This window comes from Elephantulus edwardii, unplaced genomic scaffold (assembly GCF_000299155.1).
Source record: "Elephantulus edwardii isolate Elephantulus edwardi_28Jun2011 unplaced genomic scaffold, EleEdw1.0 scaffold00070, whole genome shotgun sequence".
In the NCBI taxonomy this organism is placed as follows: Eukaryota; Metazoa; Chordata; class Mammalia; order Macroscelidea; family Macroscelididae; genus Elephantulus; species Elephantulus edwardii.
Window position 1 is genome coordinate 1,672,194 of NW_006399820.1, and position 27,154 is coordinate 1,699,347.

The following is a 27,154-nucleotide window of genomic DNA, read 5'->3' on the forward strand; positions in this document are numbered from 1 at the left end:
CACATACCACCTCCAAGTATGACTGCTGTTCTCTATTTCATCCAAAACACTGATGGTGTTGCTGTGTACAATTGTGTCAAAACAGACTCACAGTTAACCCACTAGTGGGTTTTCAGAAGCAGTTTAATTGCACAGGAAGAGATCACCCATGCTTCTCCCGTGGGGCAGCTGGTGCATTTGATCCACATGCTTCTGGGATAGCAATGCAGCATCTTAGTACTAGGCCATAAGATATCCCCAATACTGAGTAAGTAGTAGTATTGCAACAATCTTTAATTTAGAAAAAGAGTGTGATATTACAAAATCAAAGAGTACTAGTAGTGCATTTGTTAAAGCATTGAGGTGTTTTAACCAACAGGGTCATCTGTGGTTGGCAATTTGAACTCACTAACATTTCTCATTGGAAGATGGAGAAGCTAGCCTTGGAAACACTATAGAACAGTTCTATTTTATGTCTTATAGGGTCACTATGAATTAGTTTTCAGTAGACCTTACAATGGTTCAGTAACATTATTCTGGCATTTTGGAGGCAAGATAGGGACGCCAGATATTATACAAAGAAACAGTAGACCTGTGGAAGGCAGACAATTCACTTGTACATAAGATTTCATTTAATCTCAGATATACTAAGGTGGACACTCACCTGACTTCATCTCTGATCACATTTCGCTTTTAAAGTTGTTGCCGTCTTTTAGCAGAGCTACAAAGGATGCTATTTCAATGGCACATGGCACATAATGTAGATGTTTAAGAGAGCCAAGAAAATAAGGCAAAAATATTTTACAGATAGCAGATGGGATGAAAGATATGTAGGAGGCAGTCTAGAATTGTGGAGAAAAATAAACTATTCTTTACAGAGGCTTCCTACTAATAGTCTCCCTCCGAGCAATGTTGTGATGTTGTTGTTATGTGCCATTGAGTCACTTGTGACTCACAGGAATGCTATGCATGGCAGCTCTGGACCCTGCTTTAGCCTGAGCCAATGTCATCGTCTCTGACACATCTACCCCCATTATGCTAGTCACTGACTGAATTCATCTCATCGATGGTCTTCCAAAACACAACGTCCCTCTCCAAGGACTGGTCCCTCCTTGCAACATGTCCAAAGATGTCAGATGAAGCTTCAGAAACCTTTCCTCCAAAGGGCAGTCTGGTTTCACCCTCTTGGGGATGAATTATAGGACCTAAATGTGTCATACGAAATTTCTGGAAAATTACAGCTCAAAGGCATCAATTCTTGAACACCACGCTTGTCAAAAAAGGAGGAGGACCTTCAATCAGATGAATTGACACAGTGACTACAATAATGGGCTCATGTATGTCAGAAATAATGAGGATGGCACAGAATAGGACAGGATTCTAATATGTTGTGTGTAGGGTCACTATGAGTAGTACTCAATTCTATGATACTTACTAACAACCACAACCACCATCAGTCTACCAATTTATCATACTTTGGTTGCCAGTGTTACTATGATACTGTAAGCTATGTCATTAGTATTTCAAATACAAGCAGGGTTATCTACGGTGCATAGGATTCCAAACTAAACATAGTACAAAGAAAGGTATGATTATTTAATTTTAAAAGTTAGCTAATGAAAACTCAATGGATCACAGGATATTGTTTGACACTCCAACTCACTTACATTGGGCACATTATCAACAGGAGGGACCAATTACTAGAGAAAACGAGAGAAACACTCCATGAGATGGACTGACTCAATGGCGACAGTAGTGACCCGAAGCACACCAGTGATCATGACAATAGAACGAGGCCACACATGTCACTCTGTTGTATGTGAGACTCACAAGTTGAGTTGACTCAACAGCAACAGTGGATTTAGAAATCAGAGTCTAAATTTATTCTAAAAAGGATGAAGGACAGACATTAAGGAGCTAAAGTGGCATCAATAGAAAGCAGGGTACCAGGGGGAAGGGAGAAGAAATGTGAGGGAAGCCCAGATGGCTATGAGAACAGAGCCCTCCCTGCTCGCAGCCACAAGGAAGGCTGCCCTTAGGATTTTCTGTAACCATCGACATCATACTTCAAAGTCAATAGCTGAGTATTTCTAAATAGTTCCACTTCCGTAATGATATCTCTTCTTTTCTTTTAACTTTGTTGTTATGTGCCATCAAGTCGTTTGCGACTCATAGCGAGCCTATGTACAACAGCCCTAAATGCCGTTCTATCCTGTGCCAACCTCGCTGTATCAAACACATTCATTCCACCACTCCACTCACAGAATCGATCCATCTCATCGAAGGTCTTCCTCTCCTGCGCTGTCCCTCCAATCTCCCAAACATGATGTCCCTCTCCAAGGACCAGTGCCTCCTTGCAACATGCCCAAAGTATGTCAGACGAAGCCCCAGAATCCTTGACTCCAGGGAACATTCTGGCTTCACCCTCTCCAGGACAAACCTGTTTGTTCTCCTAGCAGTCCATGGTATATTCAACACTCTTCTCCAGCACCACAACTCAAAGGCATCAATTCTCTTTCTATCATCCCTAGTCAGTGTCCAACTGTCTGATGCATAGCACATAACTGCAAAGACAATAGCCCGGATCAGGCGCACCTTAGTCTCCAGCCTGATGTCGTTGCACTTCAGTACTCTTGAGAGGTCCCTCACAGCTGCCTTTCCCAATGCAATTCTTCTCTTGATTTCCTGGCTGCTGTTACCAAGAGTGTTGACTGTGGAGCCAAATAAACGAAAACTGTTAACTATCTCAATCTCTTCACCATTCATACTGATGCTGCCAATTGGCCCAATGGTGAGAATCTTTGTTTTCTTCATATTGAGCTTCAATCCATATTGAAGACTGCAGTCCTTGACCTTCTGCAGCAAACGTTTGAGGTCCTCCTCAGTTTCAGTGAGCAGGGTTGTGTCGTCTGCATAACGCAGGTTGTTGATACTCGTCCACCAATCCTGATGCCATATTCCTCCTCGTACAGCACAGCGACTCGGATGATCTGTTCTGCATACAGATTGAAAAGGTATGGAGACAGAATACATCCCTGGCAAACCCCCTTCTTGATTTTGAACCATGTTGTGTCTCCTTGCTCTGTTCTGACGACTGCCTCTTGGTCCAAATATAGGTTTTGCATTAGCACAATCAAATGTTCTGGGATTCCCATTCTTCTCAGAGTCAGCCATAGCTTGTTGTGATCTACCCAGTCAAAAGCCTTTGCATAGTCAATGAAGCACAGATAGACATTCTCCTGGTATTCTCTGCTTTCTGCCAAGATCCATCTTACATTAGCTATAATATCCCTAGTACCGTGACCTCTTCTAAATCCAGCCTGCACATCTGGCAGTTCTCTGTTCCAAACGTTTTTGGATAATTTTCAGCAGACTCTTGCTTGCACGTGATATCAATGATATTGTTCAATAATTTCCACACTCTGTTGGGTCACCTTTCTTTGGAATGGGAACAAATAGCGATCACCTCCAGTCAGTTGGCCAGCTGGCTGTCCTCCAGATTTCCTGGCACAACTTAGTGAGCACATCCAGAGCAGCATCTGTTTGTTGAAATAATCAATTAGTATGCTGTCAACTTCTGGAGCCTTGTTTTTTGCCAATTCCTTTAGAGAAATTTGAACTTCCTACTTCATCACCATAGCTTCTTGCACATATGTTATTTATGAAATTCCGCTGTGCCAGCCAATTCCTTTTGATACAGTGAATCTGTGTACTTCTTCCATCTTCTTTTTATACTTCCTGGATCATTCAACATTCTACCCAAACTATCTTTAAGTATTGTCACCCATGGCTTGAATTTGTTTTTCAACTCCTTCAGCTTAAGAAACGCTCGGCAAGTCCGGCCCTTTTGATTTTCTGATTCCAGCTCTCTGCACATTTCATTATAGTATCCTGCTTTGTCGTCCCAAGCTACCTTTTGAAATTTTCTATTCAGCTCTTTGATTTCTTGATTTCTTCCTTTAGCTTTGGCTTCTCAGCACTCTAATGCAATACTCAAGAGTCTCCTCTGACATCCATCTTGATCTTTTCTTCTTCTTCTTAAGCCTTTGTAATGATCTTTTGCATTCTTCATGGACGATCTTCTTGATATCCTCCCAGAGTTCATTTGGTCTACGCTCACTGGTGCTCAAGGACTCAAACCTGTTCCTGAGATGGTTTTGAAATTCAAGTGGGACAGACTTAAAGTCAAATCTTGGTTCCCGTGGATTTGACTTAATTTTTCTCAACTTCGGCTTGAATTTGCATATGAGTAGTTGGTGGTTTATCCCACAATCAGCACCCGCCCTGGTTTTCACTGCTGATATTGAGCTTCTCCAGTGAATCTTTGCACAAATGTAATTGATTTTATTCTAAGGCATGCCATCAGGTGAAATCCATGAGTATGGCCTCCATTTATGTTTCTTATAAAAGGTATTTGCAATGAATAAATCATTGAATGTGCAGAACTCTATCATTCTATCTCCAGCCTCATTTCTCTCACTGAGCTACTTTTCCAGCTACTGATCCTTCTTCCCCCTTCCCAACTTTTGCATTCCAGTCGCCCATTTTTACTAATGCATCTTGATTGCATATCTGATCAATTTCTGACTGCAAAAGTTCGTAAAAATCTTCTATTTCCTCTCCTTTGGCTCTAGTTGTTGGTGCATATATTTGAATGACATTGTATTTCAGGATATATCTAGAAATGATTTTTTTAAATTATGAAACCAAATAAAGCTTTACTAAGTAAGTGAACTTAAATGCATGAAAGATAAAGGTATTCAAGCTAAACCTCTGGAAGGCAGGTAATGTTTCTTATGTATACTGATACCATACACAGAAACCATGAATGAGAAGACAGGACATGCAAATTGTTTCTGCCTGTGGGTAACTGACAGCAAGAGTCGACCCCACCCAGGAAAGCCTGAAATGATGCCAATTCACGCACATATTGAGTGAGTATATCAGACAGACTGACAAAACACAGGTTCAGAATAAGTTCCCTAAAAAGTAAAGCAGATCCTAGAAAACAGTCCTGTCATCACTCGCCATCAGCACTATCGTTGGCATGTGCATCAACTTTACACAAACTCAGAAAATAGGTCTACTTGGTAAGAAATGTCAAATGAGAGGACTAGCATTCTACCTGTTTTCTGAAAACTCACTTTAAATAGCTGATGTGGAAACCCCCCCCAATAATATAGTTTTTAAAATCTGTTTAAAATAATTGGTTTCTTTAAAATGGCATTCCAAAGCTCATTCTATCCAATATGACACCAGTCTCAATGCTGCAAACCATATCCAAACACGGTACCAGCTGTCCCAGCAAGTGAGGGGATGGTTGAAACAGGGGAGGTAACATTCCTTAATTTTATACATAAACTCCTATCTTTTCATTTTTCCTCAAAAAAATAACCTCACACTGTCATACTCCAATCAGCTTTCAATTTCATTCAGGGTTTTGTAATATAATTTTTTATAATAAGAGTAAAGAAAGTCCCTAAAATACTGATGCTAATCCCCAGTCAAATTTCAAATGTGTCACATGCACAAATGAATATTCAAGAATATTGAAAGAATAAAAGAAAATTATATATTACAAAGTAGATATTCTACCAATAAAAAGCACTGTTTTTAGCCATAGCTAATAAAAATAGGCCAGGTGAAAGAGACCATCAACTACTCACATGCAAGTTCAAACTGAAAATAAGGGAAATTAGAACAAATCACAAAGCAACCAAAATTTGATCTTGGGTTAATCAGTTTTTCATGTGAAACTATCTCAAGAATAGATGTGAGGCTTTAAATAAAGAACAGATAGCTGTGGGAGAATATCAAGAATATCATCCATGAAGCATGCAAAAGGTCATTACCAAGACAGAGAGGAAGAAAAGATCAAGAGGGATGTCAGAAGAGACCCTGAACTTTGCACTAGAGTGCCAAAAAGCCAAAGCAAATGGAAGAAATCAGAAAGACACGGAACTGAACAGAAGATTTCAAAAGGTAGTTCTGTGCTAAGAAATCTGGAAGACAACTTTCCTGGCCAACTGACTGTTAATAGAAAAAAAAAAAAAAAGGTGACCTAACAGTGTGAAAATTATTGAGCAATATCACTAATATCACATGCAAGCAAAATCCTACTGAAGACTATACAAAACAACTGGACTATCCAAATAACACTGACAGAGAACTACCAAAAATGCAAGCTGGGTGTGGAAGAGGCTGTGGCACAAGGAATATTATAGCCAATGTCAGATAGATCTTGGCCAAAAGTAGACAGAACCAGAGGAATGTCTATCTGTGTTTCATTGACCATGCAAAGGTATCTGACTGTATAGATCATGACAAACTGTAGCTAACATTGAGATGAATGGGAATCCCAGAACACCTGATTGTGCTTATATGACACCCATATTTGGAACAGCAAGAAGTTCCAAAGCAAGGAGGCATATTACATGGTTCAAAATCAGCAAAGGAGTACAACAGGAATACGTCCTCTCTCTACCTTTTTAATCTATAAGCAGAACAGATCATTTTGGAGGCTGGTTTTATGAAAAGGAACACAGCTTTAGGACTGGAGAAAGACTCATCAACAACCTGTTATGCAGATGACAAAAGCTTCCTTGCTGAAACTGACAAAGACCTAAAGTGTTTGCTATAGAAATTCAAAGACTGCTGTCTTCAATAAGGATTGAAGTTCAACGTCAAGAAAACAAAAATTCTGACTATAGCACTATGATAAAAGGTGAATAGATTGAATTTGTTAACAATTTCCTCTTCCTTGTTTCCACAATCAGCACTCTAGGCACTAGAAGTCAGGAAAACAAAAGGTGAGTTACATTGGGAAAATTAGCTGTCCGGGTTCTCTCCAAAGTACTAAAGACCAACAATATCAGTCTACAGACTAAAGTGCTCCTGATCCAGGCCATTGGCTTCACAATTACATGTTATACCTCAGAGAGCTAGACAATGAGTAAAGATGACAGAAGACAAAATGATGCCTTTGAGTTATGGTGCTAGAGAAGAGTACTGAACAAAACAAAGACTACAAAGAGAACAAACAGGTCTGTCTTGGAGAAGGTAAAACCAGGTTGCTCCTTGGTAGCAAGGATTTTGAAGCTCCAGCTAACATACTTTGGGCATGTTGCCAGGAAGAACCAGTCCTTAGAGAGGGACATCAACTTGAAAGGAAAGAGAGACAGCGCAAGAGAGGAGACCCAGGATAAGACAGATTGACACAGCAACTGGGGTAATGAGGGTAAGTATGTCAGAGACAGTAAGATTAGCTTGGTATAGAGCAGGTTTCAGAGCTATTATGAACAGGGTCACAATGAGTCAGAGCCTACACAACAACACAAAACAACAATGACTACCAAAAATATAAAAGATTAGAGAAATCAAAGTAACTTACATGTAATAATTTTTAAGTCACTTTTGTTTATTTCTTACAATTCTTTTTTCTTTTTTAATTTTACACTGATTTACCTACAGTTTGTATACATTGCACTTCATACCAGACCCCTCCCATCTCCCCATCACACTTCCCCACCTCTCACCAAACAGTGTGACTCCATGATTACCCTCCCACCCATCGCCACTCATCTGCTCTCCTCTCCCCCATTAGATCCTCATACACGTTTCACTAGTTATCTTTTCTACTGTAATGGTCTTATATAGTATTAGTCCTTATAGGACTGAGTTAATGCACTTAACATAATACTCTTCAGTCCCTCTCAAGTTCGGTAGTGAACTACAAAATCATTGTTCCTGTGTGCTGCATAGTATTCCATTGTGTGAATGTATCATAATTTCTCAATTCCGTCTACTGTGGTTGGACATATGGGCTGTTTTCATGTTCTTGTGATGGTGAATAATGCTGTTAGGTAGCAGTCCAGTTTTTCCAGCACCATTTGTTGAAGAGGTTATAATTTTCTCATTTGGTAGATTTTATTTCCTTGTTGAACATCAATTGACCATAGAAAGCTAGATCTATTTCTGTGTTCTCAAGCTGTTTCGGTTATTACTACTGCTGTGTGTGTAGGTCAGGGAGTGATATGCCTCCCACTTCATTTTTGTTTTTCTGAAGTGCTTTGCCTATTTGAGGTCTCTTTCCTCTCCAAATAAACTTGACAATTTCCCTTCGATCTCCTTGAAAAATAAATTTGGTATCTGTATGGGGATTGCATTGAACAGGTACACTACTTTTGAAGAATTGTCATTTTACAATATTGAGTCTTCCTATCCATGAACAGGGCATATTTTTTCCATTTATTTAGGTCTTTTGTTGTGTCTTGTAAAAATATTCTGTAGTTTTCATACAGGTCTTTTGTGTCTCTAGTTAGATTCCCTCCCAAGTATCTCAATTTGTGGTTGGCTACAGTAAATAGTATTGCTTTTTTGGTTTCCTTCTCTGAGTTCTCATTATTATTGTAAAGGAATCTCACTGATTTTTGGATATTCATCTTATATCCTGCCACTCTAATAAATTGTTCTATAAGCTCTAACAGATTTTTTGTTGAGTCCTTGGAGTTTTCTGTATACACTATCATATCATTTGCACACAGTGACAGTATAACCATCTCTTTACTGATTTGGATGCCTTTTATTTCCTTTTCTTTTTGTATTGTCTCAGTAAGTATTTCCAATACAATATTGAATAGAAATTACAATAGTAGGCTTCCTTTATAGGCAATAATTTTAAACCATAGTTAACGTGAAAGAAATGTCTCAAGGTCTTCACTTATTTCCTTTTGAAGAGTAAAGGCCTTCTTTCTAATTAATTAATTTGTAAGACTGACTGCAATAGCTTATCCAGCTAATGTATACTAAAGCAGTTTGTTGTTGTTGTTGTTGTTATGGGCCATCAAGTCACCTGATACTCATAGCAACCCAATGTACAAAAACACTAAACCCTGCTCCCTTGTCAATATTATTGTCTCCAACACACTTACCCCCATTACCCTACTGATTGAATTAATATATCTCATCAAGGGTCTTCTTCTCCTGCACTGTCCCTCCACACTCCCAAGCATGACATCCCTCTCCAAGGACTGATCCTGCCTTGCAACATGTCCAAAATATGCAGATGAAGCTTCAGAGTCCTTGCCTCCAAGGAGCAGCCTGGCTTCATCCTTTCAGGATGAATTTGTTTGTTCTCCTAGCAGTCCATGGTATATTTAATACTCTCCTCCAGCACCACAGCTCAAAGGCATCAACTCTTCTATTACCTCTTGTCATTGTCCAGCTCTCTGATGCATAGCAAGTAATTACAAAGACCATCGCCTGTATCAGGTGCACCTTCGTCTCCAGGCTAACATCATTGCTCCTCAGTACTTTGGAGATGTCTGTAACAGCAGATTTCCCCAATGCAATTCATCTTTTAATTTTTCGCTGTTGGTACCAAGAGTGTTGATTGTAGAGCCAAGCAAACTGAATCTGTCAATAATCTTAATCTCTTCATGATGCTGCCAATCAGCCCAGTGGTGAGAATCTTTGTTTTCTTGATATAGAACTTCAATCCATATTGAAGGCTGCAGTCCTTGACCTTCTGCAGCAAGTGCTTCAGGTTATCCTCGGTTTCAGCAAGTAGGGTTGTGTAATCTGTATAACAGATTGCTGATGCCACACTTCTCCTCATAAATCCCAGTCTCCTGAATAATCTGTTTTGCATATAGATTGAAAAGATATAGAGATAGGACACATCCTTGATACACACGCTTCCCAATTTTGAACCATGCAATGTTTCCTTGCTCTGTTCTGATGACTATCTCCTGGTCCACATATAGGTTTTGCATAAGTACAATCAAATGTTCTGGGATTCCCATTCTTCTCAGAGTCAGCCACAGTTTGTTGGGATCCACACAGTCAAATGTCTTTGCATAGTCAATGAAAAACAGACATACATTCCTCTGGTACTCTCTGCTTTCAGCCAAGATGACTTAATTTAATCTTCTTCCTCAAATGACAATATCATTATTTCCATTTTACAGATGAGGACACTGAGGCACTGAGAAACGAACCCAGGACTAGGTAATCTAGTTCCAAAGCCCATTTTCATCATAAAGCATCAGTTATTGCTGTATCTCCCATTCCCTGTCCAGGCTCTTTCTATTTCACTTCAAAAAGAAGTCCTGTAGGACTTATTCTTTATTAAATGTAGCTACATTTTATTCCAAGATATTATTTTATTTGAAATTCTTCATTAAGTCCTTATTTCCTATATTTGAGTTTTTCCTTGAAGATTCTCCATCATGGATCTTCACCTTAATCTCATTCTACGGACAGTCTCTACTATTCCAACTTGGTTAGGTTGGCTGCTATTCCTGAAGATAAGCTGACCCTCCACAAGCCCTTCTTCTTCAGCTTCTAGTCTCACTGCTTTTGCTATTTGACTACAAATCTTTCCCCAGTTTATCTCCCTGAGCAAAAAGTCCTCTCCCAAAAGACAATATAAATAAAATAACCATTATTGCCTCACTCCCGAGTTAGACAGGTCTTTTCCTTCTCTAATATTGAGGGGGTGTGAAGTTTCATCCTCTTCTAGAGTACCTGTAGAATATTCTTACACTACCTTTGGATTATAAACTCTGGACAGAGCTTACTCTGACTCAAGGTAAGGGCATGCATCAGAACAGAAAGGTGCTTTGTAGGGCTTCAATGCCTAAATTTTCAAAAGTACACGTCCAGGAATTTCTCTGACAAATTACTGGGTAAAACTGAGCTACCAACCTGTCAGCAGCAAGTCTATTAAGATTTTGCATCACCAAAGATAATTTTATAAATTTCTATAAGGAAAAAAAGATAACATTCAATTATGCATGCCTAAGGAAATATTTTTAGTTAAGTATTTGCTAAATTCATTCTAGTATGTTTTAATGATTTAATTTATTGTGAAAGAAATTAATTCTGTTTTGGAGAACAGCAAAAGCTCTGGAAATTAGAAAAGATAAAGGCCATGACACAAAGCAGCTCCCTAAAGGAATTGCTATTGCAGACAACTTTGTGAAAACAGATTAAACAACACTTAGGCTAAAAATATATTTCTCATTCTCCCCTTATTATTATCTTAGAGGTGACATCACCAATAATAGTAATTACAGAGCACAGATAAGAATGTTAAGGGGGGAATTGAAAGCAATGGGCTTAGGTGATCTTTACATTTAATTTCAACTTTTTTCTTAATTCTTTAATTTTTTCCTATATATTAAACATTCCTTATTTAATGTAGGAGCTCTGGTGGCTTAGTGGGAAGGAACTACAATGTCAACACAAAGATACAGTATTTGAATACACCAGCTGCTTTGCAGGAGAAAAATGAGCAATCTCCTCCCATATGATTTGCTGCCTCTGAAAACCAGCTGGAAGGTCAATTCTGGGTTGGTTCAGACTCAATGGTACACAACAGCTAGAATAACAATTTAATGAAAAGAGGCCTTGTGTCACTGAGGACTAATTGTTGTTGTTGTTGTATACCATAGAGTCAGAACCAACCCATAGCTGACACTCTAGTGGGTTTTCAAAGACAGTTAATTGCAAGGGAGGAGATTGCCCATCTTTTGCCCACTAAGCAGCTGGTGGCCTCAAACTGCATGCCTCTGGGTTTGCAGTGCAGCTTCTTGCCAATAAGCCACCAGAGCTCCCAGCTTCTTGCCAATAAGCCACCAGAGCTCCCAGGTTAAGCATTAAGCTGTAAGCATTAGGATCCTGAGGAAAAGGTCAGCAGTTTGAACCCATCAATTGTTCAGCAAGAGAAAGATGAGGTGAATGGTTCTATAAAGATTTGGGGAGCTCAGAAATCCTGTAAGTAGGTGTGCTCCATAATCTAAGGTCACCATGAGTAAGAATCAACATAATAGCAGTGGATCTTTTTACTTCATCTGAGCTGGAAATATTCTTTTACAAAGAAAGAAGAAAGAGAAAAGATAGACATCCTAACACAGATCTGTGGTGAAGAGGAAAAGAAAAAAATACTCTATGGCACATTTTAGTTATTTATCCTCCCTCACCATATGTATTTTCTCCATTGGAAGAGAACTGATTTTCTTTTATAGTTTTATCATACTAGTGTCATATATTTGATACTGATGTTGAGTGTATTTTTCAGAATTATCTTCACAAAAAACCCAGAAACTTAGATTTTTAGAAGAATGGTTTCATTCCTATACAGCCACACTAAAATTATTCAAAAGCTGATCATTTAATTTGAATGCTGCCCTGGTCCTCAGTTTTTCTTCCTATCCTCCCAATTCCAGTTATTTAGTCATTAGCCATTTACCTGTGCATTAGTTCCCACTAGGGGTGAGTGAACAAGGAAACTGGAGACGGTTCCAGATCCTCCATGATCACCCTAAGCATTATATTTGATAGAGCAAATGACAAAAGCAAGTCATGAAAATTCTAGATTTAATAGGTTCACCCTGGAGAGGGTGAAATCAGGTTGCTCCCTGCAGGCAAGGCTTTTGAAGCTTCAACTAACATACCCTGGGCATGTTGCAAGGATGAATCAGCCCTTAGACATCATGCTTGGAAAGGTGGAGGGACAGCACAAGAGAGAAAGACCCTCAATGAGATGGACTGACTCAGTGACTGGGGGTAATGGTGGTAGGTGTGTCAGAGACAATAAGGTTAGCTCAGGATAATCAAGCAGGAATCAGAGCTGTTGTAGACAGGATCACTATGAGTTACAAGCAACTCAATGGCACATAACAACAATAACAAACTTATAATTTCTAGTAAAATAACCAAATATTTACTTTTACATTCTATGTGTTCTCAACTCAAACCAAACATGACAAGATTAAAAATTTCCACTAATTTCTGCAGTCTAAAATTGATAAAACATGCAATCAAAATTTAGAATGCAAAATGTAGAAATAAGGAAGTAGGAGTGGTAGGCAGAAAGTATGACCTCACTGGTAGAAAAATTAGAACAGAAATAACAGGAGACACTTTTGTATGACCAGTGACTTACTCATCACAAATGTTAAAGAGCATAAATGGGGACTATAAACATGGACCTACAGAAATGGGATAAACAGGAATCTAATCAACTATATCTATGGAAAGAGAGAGTGGAAAAGCTCAGTATCAGTAGTCAAAGAAAGGCTGGTTGGAAGAGATCATCAATGCTCGTATGCAAGGTCAAAGTAACACAGAAGAAAATGGAAGCAATTCCAGGAGAGCCAAACAACGATTAGATTTCATCTCACCCCAGTAAGAATAGCAAAATTTAACATAACTGCAAACATCAAATGCTGGCAAGGTTGTGGAGAAACTGGAACCCTTATTTACTGGTGGTGGGAGTGTAAAATGGTGCAACCACTATGGAAGGCAGTATGGCACTTTCTCAAAAAGTTGCAAATAGAAATATCATTTGACCCAGCAATTCCACTGCTGGGAATTTACCCTAAAGAAACTATCACCACCACCCAAGCAGATATATGAACACCCATGTTTATTGCAGCTTTGTTTGCAATAGCAAAGAGCTGGAAACAATCCAAGTATCCATCAACAAACGAATGGATAAAGAAGCTCTGGTATATTCACACAATGGAATACTATGCTGCATTGAAAAACAGGGAATTCATGAAATATTACAAAAAATGGATGACCCTGGAGGACATTATGCTGAGTGAAATATCTCAGCCACAAAAGGACAATTATTGCATAGGGCCACTGTTGTAAAACAGGACTGACATCATGGTTGAGGGAAGACAGAAAAGGAGGAAAGGAATGATGTGTGTTACATTGAAACAGAGGAGGGAGAGATCTGTTTAAAAGTGATATATGAATGGGTAGTCTTGTCATTACAGAAGTCTAGAGTGAAGGCTGCACAGTGGAGTGAACTTGAGGGGAGGGTTTGCATAAGAATGAAAGAGTTTTTCTTTTTCTTTTCAAGGAGAAGAATGATTTGGGGGGAGGAGGTGGGCAGAAAGAAAAGTGAAACAATGAATGACTGGAAACACTAAAATTAAAAAATAAAATAAAAAAAAACCAAGGATAACGAAATCCCACTTGAATTTATGACAATCTAAAGAAAAGATTTAAAGCACTGAACTAGAAAATGAAAACCAGGTAAGTTGGAGACATTGTACCTGAAGAAAGTAAAAGGTCATTAAAAAACAACAACAAACACCCCAGAAAAGAAAGAAGGCCAAAATAATCTCATAGGAAGCTGTGAAAATTGCTTTAATTCTAAGATAAGCTAAAGTGAAAAAAAGAAATTATAAAGAAAGAGGTGCTCAAGAAAATAAGCCGAGTATTCTAATGACATATGCAAAAACCTGGAGTTAGAAAATCTAAAAGAGGCGAGCTCTGGTGGCCTAGTGGTAGGAAACTGCACTGCAATCCCAGAGATGCACGGTTCAAATCCACCAGATGCTCTGCTGAAGAAGGAGGAACAATCGCCTCCTGTACCAGTCAGATCCAATTTGATGGTACACACATAAAAATAATGAATGAATGAATAAATAAATAAAAATTATTAAAAAAAAGAAAATCTAAAGAACAAACTCCATATTTTTCAGGATGAAAGAACTGAAGAATAAATCTAAATCTCAATAGCAATACTTAAGGATTCAAATGGTAAAATATTGAATGATGCAAGAAGCATCAAAGGAAGATGAAAGGAACATACACAGTCACTGTACTAAAAGAACTTATCAACGCTGAAACATTTCAGGAATGATCAAGAAGAATCAATGATATTTCAAGAAGAAATCCAAACTGCATCCAAGGCACTGTTGTTGTCTGTTGTTGTTAGGTGCCACTGAGTCAAGTACAGCTTATAATGGTAACCGTACAATGAATAGCTGACCTGAACCTTTTGCTGTCCTGTGCTGTTCACAACATCTCTAATACAACAGAGCCCACTAATGAAGTCAAAATGTCAAGCTATCTTGTTGGGGAGGGGGGGTTCCTTCCCTAGGGGGGTCATCACTCCCCACTCCCTCCTCTTCACTGACCCTTCATCTTTTCAAGTGCGGTGTCTCTTTCCAAGGAATACCCTAACCTAGCTACAAGTCCAGAGTTTGAAAGACAAAGCTTTGCCATCTTTGTCTCTACAGAGCACTCAGACTGCACTTTTTCTAAGATATAGCTGTTCTTTTGTCTCTCTAGCACCACAACTCAAAGGCACCAATAATTCTTCTATCATCCTTATTCATTATCCAGCTCTCTGATGCATAGAAGGTGACTGAGAAAACAATTCTCCAGTAACAGACGAAATATCAGTTCAGATGTTTCAGTAAACAGATGCAGCCCTGCATGTGCTCATTAGTCTATGCTAGAAGAAATCCATATTTGTGCCCATTTAAAAAAATAAATTTAAAAAATGGATGTTATAGAACAATATCATTAATATCACACATAATAAAATCTTGCTGAAGATAATTTAAAAAGAGCTAGATCAGTGTACACCAATAGAGAACTGCCATAAATTCAAACTGTGTTCAGAAGAAGACATAGAATCAAACTTACCATTGCTGGTATCAGATGGATCTTGACTAAAAGCAGACAATACTCATATCTGGGCCAACAGGTAACATTATGACAGATGGACAAAAGACTAAAGTTGCCAATTATTTCATTTTACTTAGATCTGGAAAAAGTGCAGCCAGAATATCAAGCTTCCTCTCTCATACTTGGGCTAGAAGAGGCTATTCCTTAGAAAGTGACATGCTGTTCGAAAAGGTAGAGGGTCAGGAAGAGAGAGGAAGTTTCCCAACAAGACTGACCAACACAGTGATTGCAGCAATGGACACAAGTGTATCAGAGATTATGAGAAGATCACACAGGATAGAACAGGGTTCAGGTCTGTTGTTCACAGGGTTGATATGAGTCATATTCAATTTGATGACACCTATAACAACAACAGATCTACCACCAACACACACAGTAAGTAGCAACAACTAAGACATCAAAAGATGTATTGCAGATGTGACGGCAATCTGGCTGCCACATCTGCCACTCCACTGCTCGCCAGGGTTGGTTCAGCTGATCTGGCTGGCCAGGCGAGTGTCCTCTTTCTCCCTCACTGATCCATGTGTGTCCCTCCTGAAGCTGTGCATTTGGTTGAAGAAGATGACCATCCCTGATAGAAGGAAGACCATCCTTCGGTCAAGGGCATACGAGTAGCTGCACTCTCCTACTAGAACCTCCAAAACCTCTCAAAAGATGTGTTCCACTGGGAAAATCTGCTGTCAAGTGCTAAAGAGTAAGGATGTCAGATGAAAGACTAAAGCGCACTTGGCCCAAGTCACAGTGTTTTCAATTGTTTTATAGGCATATGCAAACTTGAAAATGAATAGCGAAGATCAAATAATAACTGATGCCTTTGGATTGTGATCTTGGTAAAGAATTGTCAAATATACCAAACAAATCTGTCTTGGGGGGAAAAAAAGTATATCCAAGCCAAATTAGTCTCTTTAGAGGCAAGAATGGTGAAATTTCATCTCACCTATAAAAATGGTGTCATTTCATCTCCTAAGGGGCCAGTCCTTAGGAAAAGATAACATACCCTGAAAGGTGGAAAGTCAGAAAGAATCTCAATGAGATGGACTGACATAGTGACTGCAACAATTGGCCTGATTCTCCCAGCTCTGCAAAATCACACATGCTTTAACATGTGTGACTTTCTTAATAGGGAGAGAGAGAGAGACGAGATCTACTCCCGACCTTGGAGAGGCCTCATTGTGGTCCTTCTTTCTTGGAGGAGTGTTACAGATTTTTAATAAAAAGGGGGCAGCGAGGAGGGAAACAATTGGCTTGAGTATAGTGGAGACTGATTGCGGTTCAGTTTTGTTTGTGTTTTTTATAAGGTCGCTATGAATCACAGTGAATTCAACAATACCTAATAACAACAATAAAATTATTATTAAGTCAATTCCAGCTCACAGTAATGGCACAAAAAAGAGAAGAACTGCCCTATCAGGTTTCTGAGGCTGTAAAATCATCATAGGAGGAGGTTGCCTTGTCTTTTTCTTGAGAAACAACTGGTGGATTCAAACCACCAATCTTTTAGTTAGTAGCTCAACACTTAACTCACTGTGCCCCCAGTTCTTGAATGTTAGAATAAACTTAACAAGAACAACTCACTGCCGTCAAACTGGAAGCAACTAATAGCTAACCTTCCAGCATGTTTTCAGAGGCTATAAATTGCATGGGGGAAGCTTCTTCATCTTTCTACCTTGGAGCAGCTGGTGCCTTTGAACCACCTGTCTTTGGGTTGGCAGGGCAACTCCTTACTCAGTAGGCCACAAGAGCTCTCTGATGTGAAAACAGAGAATAAGAAATGAAGGTGGTCCAGCTTTGAAAGGTGGAAGATTGTGAATACTGAGGTCATTCATTAATACACAGGACATGGGCAACTTTGAAGGGGTAGAGGGGAAGGAAGAGCTCTATTTGGAACAAACTGAGTGTGGGGTAGTGAGTTTTGGTGATGTAGTCTGTAGTAAGTTGTGCAGCTAATGAAAAGGCCTAGCATTTCTGCTGATTGGAATCTATCAGCAGCTTCAAGAAAGATGAGCCTGCTCCTCCTATTGTGATTTACAACCTCAGAAACCTGCTGGAAAGTCACTATGAATGAGAACCACCTCTATGGCAGCAAGTCTGAATATGGAGTATGAAGTATATCAGGACACCTTATGTGGAAGTGGTGGGAGAATGGAAATGAAGGTTAAGGTGAGGTAGAAATCACAGAGGCAGAAGCCTGCTCAAACCTAGTAACTGCCTCTCTAAACATACCAATGATTAACTGGTATAGCACTGACATAAACTTGTATATTTATGTGAAAAGAACCATAGGAATATTTATGTCAAAGGAACTTTAGCGGTACAGTGGTTGAAGTGCTCGGCTACAAACCAAAGATGAGCTGTTTAAACCACCCGCCACTCTTTGGGAATAAGATGTGCCAGTCTGCTTCCATAAAGATCAAAGCTTTGGAAACCCTCCAGGACAGATCTCTTCTGTCTTTTAAGGTCTCTTTGTGAGTTGGAATAGACTCAACAGCAGTGAGCTTATGCTTTATTTTGTTTTTTTTGTAACACTGTACCTAAACATTTTAACCAGGAGTTAAGTGGAAAAGAGAAATTAAAAAATATCAATTCCATTCAAGTCATTGAAGTCTCTAGACTAAAACTGTTAATTCCCCAAAATAATCTTCCTACAATCTTAAATAGGTAAAGCTGCATTTAAAAAAAAAAGAAAGAAAAGAAAAAAGGGATTCTAAATCTAAATTCTACCTCTAAGGTTTTTTAAAGTTTAGGGTATTATAAGCCCTTGCTAAATAAGGTTGTGCCTAATAATTTTCTCATTTCCTCAGTGTTAATTTGAAATGAAAGGGAGGACATGATAAGGAATCAGAAGTACAAAGTGGCATTAGTAAACTACAATTTATGGAAAATGAATTGTTGTTATTGCAAACTCATGATTACTCCTTCATAGATCTCTGGTGCCTCTAAGGATGATGTGGAAAGAATTCCTAAGATCATTTGACTTCTATTTCCCCATTGTCACTTAGTGGCTCACTCCTCTCTGCGTTCTACCAGCTCTAGCAGACCATGTCTGTCCTACATGGGAGTGTGCATGACTTCAGACCAGAGTAAATGTGTGCCCAAGATGCCTCATCTGGAGATGAGGAGATGCGGGAGAGCTCTCCACTCAAATGAAGCTAGGGGGCGCTTAGCGCCCTCTATCCTTAACTACTCTGCTTCTCAAAGGAGTATGAGGTCCCCTATACATTTCACAAAGAGGGCTTACTACATTAACACCTAGAAAACAAAAGCTACTCCCTCCATGTGGTGACTGCACCTGTGTGTAGTGATAAGAAGAGAGTCAATCACAGCTAAAGAAACTGTATGCTCAGATGATGGAATATTATGTAACACTGAGAAACTAACCAACAAAAAGAGAAGACAAGAATTCATTAAATAATGAACAAAAGGAAGACTCTAGAACAAATTAAGTCAGCCACAAAAGGACAACTGCAGTAACTCATATAAAAAGCTAAGAAAAGGTTTACACACAGAATCTTTGTTAGCAGGGAAGAGATAAGAGGTAAAGGGGTGCAAAAATTAATAAAGATAAGCCAAGTGAAGGGAAAGGCAATACATAATTAATTATATTAACCAGTTTTAATTAATGTAAAGCAAATTGTGTGTGAATGCTAGAATGTAAATTGTATACTTTCTTCATTCAATTAAGAATTTTACAATTATTTTTTAAAAGGGAAAAAACCAAATGAAGAGCTATAGGAGAATTAAGCAGGGGTCCTAAAACAAGGAGATTGCAAGAATTCTGAATTCAACTGAGCCATTTTCAGTTACTAAAAGACACCAAGGTTGAGTTTCCCCACTGGTCTGTCTCTTATTCTATAACTAGAATATTGTAGAGACACATTTCATGAAGGGCAAAAGCCCCTCAAGTCCCCTTCTCATCTCCAATGAGGCACATGTTAACCATCCTACACATGCCTACAGTTGCCTGGCCTCCCAGTCTACTCCCTCAGGGTGCCAAAGATCAAGGGTGGAATATACACATACACTCTCCTTCCATAAAGAAGCTATTTTGACTAAGGGGTTTTTGTTTTTTTTTTATTTTCTTAGGAAGGTATTTGTTGGGGTTTTTTGTTTGATTTTTTTAATAAGAGCTCTCTGCCATTTCACCACAGCCAATATAATTCCTCTTTCTGACAACCCACACAGTCTTTAGTCATAAACTCTGTTAGCTAAGCCTATAATCTTGATTAAAAATACCCAAAACAATAATGAGGGCATGTAGAGACAAAAGTTGCTACATAGTATTCCTAATGTACATTTCAGAAAAATAAGAGGAAGGTATAAAAGAGGTGAATTTATATGATATTAAGCTTCCTCTTACTGAAAAGGAAAAAAAAATGGGAAGGAGGGGAAGTTAGAAGCATAAAGATGTCTTATTCTTTATTAATACTAAACCTAATGTTGTTTTTTTTACAAAGTGTTCAGCCCTGAAATTCTCCTAACAGCTAGGAGTAAAATTCACATTAAGGTAAATTTTCTGGAAGAAAAGAAAGGAAAAAAAAAGAAAAGGATTCTGTTTTAGTTGTGTGACTAGTGGTGAAAAAGATTGCAAAATCCTCCAACACTCTAGCTCTTGAAAGCAAAGAAAATGGTACAGCCCTAAGGAAAACCCCAGATATAAAATGCAATGGCTTGAATGATATCCTCCTTCTAAGAGAAGAACAGAAAGAATGAACTAGGTGAAGAGGAAAAGAGGAAAGCAAATACATTTCTTCTTTGCCATTTTGAGAAGGACAAGTTTTCTCTTCTCAGCCTTCCCCGGGGGAACTCACACTGGAGAAAGGCCAGGAAATATCTTGCGGAGGCAGGTACCAATATGAGCCAGCACTTCCATCACGTCCTCTGATGATGCCATCTTCATGGAGATGCTGCACTTCTCAGTTTCCACAACCATCTGCAAGAACCAGGATGAATACTTCTGAATAATGAGACTAAAACCTTAAATTTTTATATTATAATCTACATAGTCAAATAGTTGAAAATTAATGTAATGCTAGTATTTTTTTTAAAAAAAATTATCGTGTGTGTGTGTGTGTGTGTGTGTGTGTGTACTGTCAAATCGGATCTAACTGGTAGAAGAAACAGCCTCTCCTCCAGCAGAGCATCTGGTGGATTCAAACCGTGTACCTCTGGGATTTCAGTGCAGCTTCTGGCCACTAGGCCACCAGAGCTCCCTAATGCCAGCATTTTAAAATAAGCATTCCTTAAAATATTACTCTTGGGGACAACAGAACTGTCTCCCTTCCCTGGCACCTACAATAATAGGACACTTGAGTTCAATTTCCCACCAGTACTTTTAGCTCTGGTGATCTAGTGGTAAGAAGGTGGGTTGCAATCCCAAAAGCACATGGTTTGAATCCACCAGCTGCTCTGCAGAAGAAGGATGGAAAATCTCCTGCGTAATTAACTGTCTCTGAAAACCCACTGGTGGGGCAGCTATGGTTTAGTTCCAACTCCAGGCCACACAGCAGCAACTAGTACTAAATATCCCCATGGATTACCAAAAGAACAAGCAAATTAGTCTTGGAACAAATGCAACCACGGTGCTCTTCGGAAACAAACAGGGTGAAGCTTGGCCTCACATACTTGGGCATAAAGTGGCCAGTCCTTGGAAAATGGCATCATATTTGGAAAGACGAAGGGTTAGCACAGTAGAGGAAGACCTTCAACAGTATGGATTGGCAGGGTGACTTGTAACAATGGGCTCAAGTATATGGAGTTGGTGAGGATGGAACAGGAGAGAGCTGGTTCAGATATGTTGTTCACAGGCTTCCTAGGAGTCAGCTGACTCATCAGCTTGTAATAGCAACAACAACAAACATCTTATTTTACAGCTTCCATCTGTGTGTTAGTCATAGCTTACATGTTGCTAGGATGCAGAAGAGGTTTTTGTGGAGGTTCCAGAGTAAGGGAGGCTAGAAAGAAAAGCCTGGAAATCTACTTCCGGAAACCAGCAGGTGGAAACTCTACAAATCACTAGGATCTGATCCACAGTCTATCGTCTATTGTGATGGCACAAAATTGATTCCAGTGTACATGAAGTCACCATTAGTCAGCAACCAGCCTGGCAGCACTTAGCAATGACAAAGCACTGCTCTTAGTTTAAGGCTCAAATAATTGGGTAGAGGAAGGACCTATCCAATCTCAAACCACTGCCACAATCAGGGAGCACTAGTAGGAGATGTGCTGCTAACCCAAACACAGTACTTCTCCAGGGGTTCAAATCCACCAGCTGCTCCCAGGGAAAAGAAGATGAGCAATCTCCTCCCCTACAGTTTACAGCCTCTTGAAAATCTGCTGAAGGGTCAGCTGTGGGTAGGTTCTAACTCAACAGCAAAGAGAAAGAATCATCCAAGCAGTTCCTGCTCATAGCAACCATCCATAATGTTGCTGAGTCTGTAACTCTTTACAGGAGAAGACTGCTCATTTTTACATGGAGTGGATGGTGGAAATCAAGCTACCTATCACTCTGTCAGCAACCCAATACTATTACCCAATTACATAATATGACACCAAGATTCCTTAGGGAATAAGGCGATTTAAACAACAACAACAACAAATAAATATCCAGGAACTAAAGCATGTGGATGTAAGGGTCAAAATGATGGATAGAAATCTACCTACTGTTAAAATTTATCACAATTTTTTATAAAACTTCTCCCTTTACCCAAGATACAGTACAGAGGTGTAGTGTTACAAAGTTCTTCACCTCCCTCTGTTATCTGGGAAAAATACTAATATTCCCATTAGGGAGGACTAAGGGCAATCTAATTATTACCTTTTTGGTTGTTTGCCCTCCTTTTCTTTTAAACATGGTTTAAAAGCAAGAAAATCTTAAGGAAAGAGACTGCTCATCTTGCTCTATGGAGCAGCTGACGGATTCAAACTATCCACCTTTGGGTTAGCAGTGGCATTCTTTACCAATAGGCCACCAGAGATCCCTAGTTAGTCCGATAAATAAGTATAAATCTAGCAAGGAGGGAGGAAGGAGGAAGAAAATCGTGAATGCATTTCAAATAAGAGACTTCTTCTGAAAAAAAGGACACATAGTTCCTGTTACTAGTGATAGAAAAATCTGGAAAAGAATAGTGATGATCAAGAAAAACATGATGAAATTAAATAATGTCATGGCACATATCTGCTTTATATTGATCACACCACAATAAAAAAAATTCATTTTCAAAAAGTGTACACTAGTAGCAAAATAAATTCAAATGCTAATATGAATTCATCTCCTTGAGAGGGACTACTTGGAAAAGACTTATACCAAAGGAATAAAGTAATAAAATGTTTCATTTATATACATTGTGTTTCACATATCCCTTCATTCATTCTGTTTCATAGATCATTCCTATACACTGTGTCTAAGAAAATTCATCACCATTAATCTTTGCCCACTATTACCTTGTTTTTTTAGAAACACAATGTATACAAATTTCATATGCAAACCAATATAAGATTAAAATAAATTTTAAAAATGAATATAATTCCCTGACTGCAAAATAAATAAGATTAAAAAAATAAAAAATTTAATACTGTGTTTCAAAGTAATAGGAAAGGATGCAATGCTACATTTAATTGCTGAAATGTGCAGAACACACCCTAAAAAGTTGAGACTTGAGACTTGCAATTAGTTCTGTGTTGTTATGTACTATCAAGTTGGAACTAACCCATAACTGACCCTCTAGTAGGTTTTCAGAGGCAGTAAATCACGTGGGAGAAGATTGTTCATCTTTGTCCTATGGAGTAGCTGGTGGATTTGAACTGCCTACCTTTGGGTTGGCAGCACAATTCCTTCTACTAGAGTCTCCTAGTTGGTCCTATAAATAAGTATAAATCAAGTGGAGGTGGGGAAAAAGAAGGATTATTATAAATTTCAAATAAAAATAAATCATTTCAACCACTTAAATAAATTATACTATTTATTTTGGCACATGCAGGATACTATCCCTTTAGATTATCTTTGTATTGAAACTACTTGATGCATTTACACTTCATAATGACACATAATTTATATTAAAATATCACTACACTTAAAACACAATTAACCAGCTGGAATAACAAACTTGCTTTAGATACCCTAAAATTGGCCAAATTTAAGGTAAATAAATTAACCCACTATCATCAAGTTAATTCCAAAAACACAGGGACCCTATAGGACAGAGTAGAATTGTCCACAGTATTTCCAAGGTGCAAACCTTTAGAGAAGCATGCTGCCACGTCTTTGTTTCAAGGATTAGGATTTGAGTTTAAACTGACTCTTGGCTAGCAATAGAACGTCTTAACCACGTGACATGGGGGGAGGGAGAGGAGAAAAAAGAAATAGTTTATGTTTTTCAAAATGCCTGTTAAAATAAAAACAATGTCATTTATCATCAAAATTATGATACTAAAGAAAAACATTCTGTGATTTTAATCACTAAAAATGGTTCTTCTTCATAAGTCCCTATGGAGAACGACACTGAAGTAGTTAATAAACACTACCTAGGTGCCAATTAGTAAGCTCTCTGTATGAGAACAAAGAAAAATCCCTGGATTTCTCTAAGCTTACAGCCACAGTAAAATACACTTATCTAATGGACAATTTATTTCGTCTAGAATAGTCTGTAAACAGTCTTTGGTCATCCCTCTCAGCTAGCACAATTGTGGGCAACCAGAAAATAATATAATCATTAATATAACAGATCTTGCCTGGAGAGGGTGAAACCAAGTTGCTTCTTGGAGGCAAGGATTTTGAAACTTTGTCTCACATACTTTGGGCATGTCCAGGAGGGAACAGTACTTGGAGAAGAACATTATGCTTAGAAGGGTGGAGAGAGAGCACAGGAGAGGAAGACTCTGGATAAATGGATTAACACAGTAATTGAGGTAGTGGGGATTGGTGTTGGAGGTAAAGAGATGGGGTCAGGACAGGGCAGAGATCATGCTATTGTACATAGGATTACTATGAGTTGCAGTCAACTCCACGGCACATAACAACAATAATAATAGCTATAACAGTGTTCTTGTCAGTTGCTACCAAGTTGACCTCACTCATGGTTACTCAATACACACAAAACAAAATGTTGTGCAGTCTTGTGTCATGCCCATGAGCAGCTGGGGATCACACTGTTGTGATCTGAAGAGTTTCACTGGGGATTTCTAAAGTAGCCCATCAAAGCTTTTTTATTCCTCATTTGTCTTAGGCAAGTTCTGCTGAAACCTGTTCACCATCACTGCAACACCAAAGCCTCTGGTTTTCTGTCAGGAGTGCGTACTGGGTATAAGGTACGTTGGCTGAAACGGAATTCTGGTCCCCAGCATTTTGGTACCACTGAGCTACCAACAATGTGTAGCAATTCATTATTCCTTATATTATATGCCAGGCTCTATTCTAAGTCTGAGAGAATTAGAACTGAGAATTCTCAAGGTTGTTATTGTTTGTTATTGTTGTTAGGTGTCGTCAGGTAGATTATGACTCTTAGCGACCCTATGAACAAAAGATCAGAACCCTGTTCTATCCTGCACCATACCCACACTTTCTGGCACACAAGAGCCCATTGTAGCTGTCACTCTGCTAATCCACCTCGTTGAGAATCTTCCTCTCCTTCGCCAACCCTCCACTCTTCCCAGCATCATGTCCTTCTCCAAAGAATAGCCCCTCCTACCAACACGCCCCAAGTATGTGAGGTGAAACCTCATCATTCTTGCCTCCAAAGAGCACTCCAGCTGCACCCTCTCCAAAACATATCTGTTCTCTTGGTCGTCCATGCGATGTTCAGTGGCCCTCTCCAACAGCACAGCCTCAAAGGAATCAATTCTTTTTTCTGTCATCCTTATTCTTTGTCTAGGTCTCAGATGCATAGCAAGTAATCAGAGAGACCTCAAACTGACATCATTCTGCGACTATGATCATCTTACTAATATGGAAATTGAGGCACAAAAAGGTTAATTAACAAATTCAAAATCAACAGCTATTAAGAGATTGAGTTGGACAGGATTGTAAATGAACAATGGATATACAGACAACTTGAAGAACTTAAAAATAAAGTCTTTTCTTTTTGTTTTCTTGTGATTTTGGTGCAAGTTCATAAAGGTTCCATTCAACCATTCACATAAATGCTGTTTTATGACATTAATGATAATACAATGTAACTCCACTCTTCCCACTTCATCCCTGCCATTCTGGTTTTCATCAATCCTTCCATCCTATTTTTTCCTGCCTTCATCACTTCCTGCCTTCTGCACTTTCAAAAACTTACTGCCATCAAGTTGATTATGATGCACAGTAGGTTTCTAAGGCTATAAATCACAATAGGAAAAGGCTGCCTATCTTTTCTCCTGAGGATTTGATTGATTCAAACCATGGGAGATGCAAATCCTTTCGGTTAACTTTGGTACATCTCAAAAGCTATTATGTCACCAGAGCTAGCCCCAGGGCAAATGCTACCCTTCTGATCTTGAAAAAGGCAGGCAATCTTCTCCCATAAAATGTAGAGCCTTGGAAACCCAATGCAGGGTCAGCTCTATGTAAGTTCCAACCTTACAGCAGTGAGTTTGAGGCAATGGCTGATCATTCTAAATGAGTGTGTATCTCCTCGGTGCTACTATTTACCTCACAGGCTTATCTATTGTTTGGCTGAAGGTTAAGCCACAGGGGTGAGATTTAATAACCAAAATATTTCACTTGGTAAAGAGTTCCTCATGAAATTAATGGTATCATCTTTAAAATTCTCTAGGAAACTTTTAGAAGGTGGCAAATGGAAAGGATATGACTAAAATCCATCCCTTCATCCATATACAGGGACAGCAGGCATTACAGACCCTGAAGGTAATTTTGAGCAATATTAGGGTAGCTCATTGAAATGTCTGAAACTTAACCCAGAAGCTTCCTTGTGCAGTAAGGTACATGTTTAGATGTGCACATATCTGTGCCAATGCATGTTCTAAAAAGCTAGATATTTTGAGAGGTTATTGTAGTATCTGCATTCTGCACCCCTACTCCCAATTACCCCACAGTGGATAATTATATTTTTTTTCACTACAGGGTATCTCTACATTCTAAGCATCTAGTAATCTATTCAGCTCACAGTTTGGGTGCTAATAATTAGTAATTAGCTTATTTTAATTCCACTTAATCTTAACACCTAATCACTCTTAATTGCACAGAACTGAAAAGAGTGACAAGGAAGAAGAAGGTGACAGGTGAGAGAAGAATTAAGAGCTTACAAATGCAACCTTACAATACAAACAGGCCTGCATTATTTCCCGCTCACTCTGCAGAATGTAAAAATTGTAACACAGTACAGAAGCAGACTAACACAATTCCAGTAAAAGAGAAACAAAGACATCCCTTTTTCTTCAGACACCTAGCAATATCTATTCCACCACCTCCAACACACACTGAAAAACTAATTAGAGATAAAAATACTCTTCTGTCTATTAATATTATCATTACCTTATTTTAGGATTCACATTTCTCTCTTATCCCACCTCCTCTTTCATAGTGAAACAGTCTTTTATACTACTTTTTATTCAACCACTGTTAACAGGTCTAGAAAAGGCTTTTCTGTTCTTGAATATTTCCATGAGTGGTTTCCCAATACCATCCATGAAATAGCCAACAATTAAAGAGTAGTCTGTGTGTGGTTATGTGGGAGAA

At 38.8% G+C, this 27,154-nt stretch overlaps 1 protein-coding gene across 2 annotated transcripts in view; it reads right to left on the reverse strand.

The window, feature by feature from the left end:
- The window catches only part of LRRC16A (leucine rich repeat containing 16A), a 495,675-nt gene that overhangs the window by 256,695 nt on the left and 211,826 nt on the right, over positions 1-27,154 (reverse strand). For both annotated transcript variants that reach the window (XM_006888644.1, XM_006888643.1), the window contains exon 5: positions 20,286-20,407. In XM_006888644.1, coding sequence (XP_006888706.1) covers positions 20,286-20,407 — 122 coding nt within the window. The remainder of the gene's footprint in view (positions 1-20,285; positions 20,408-27,154) is intronic.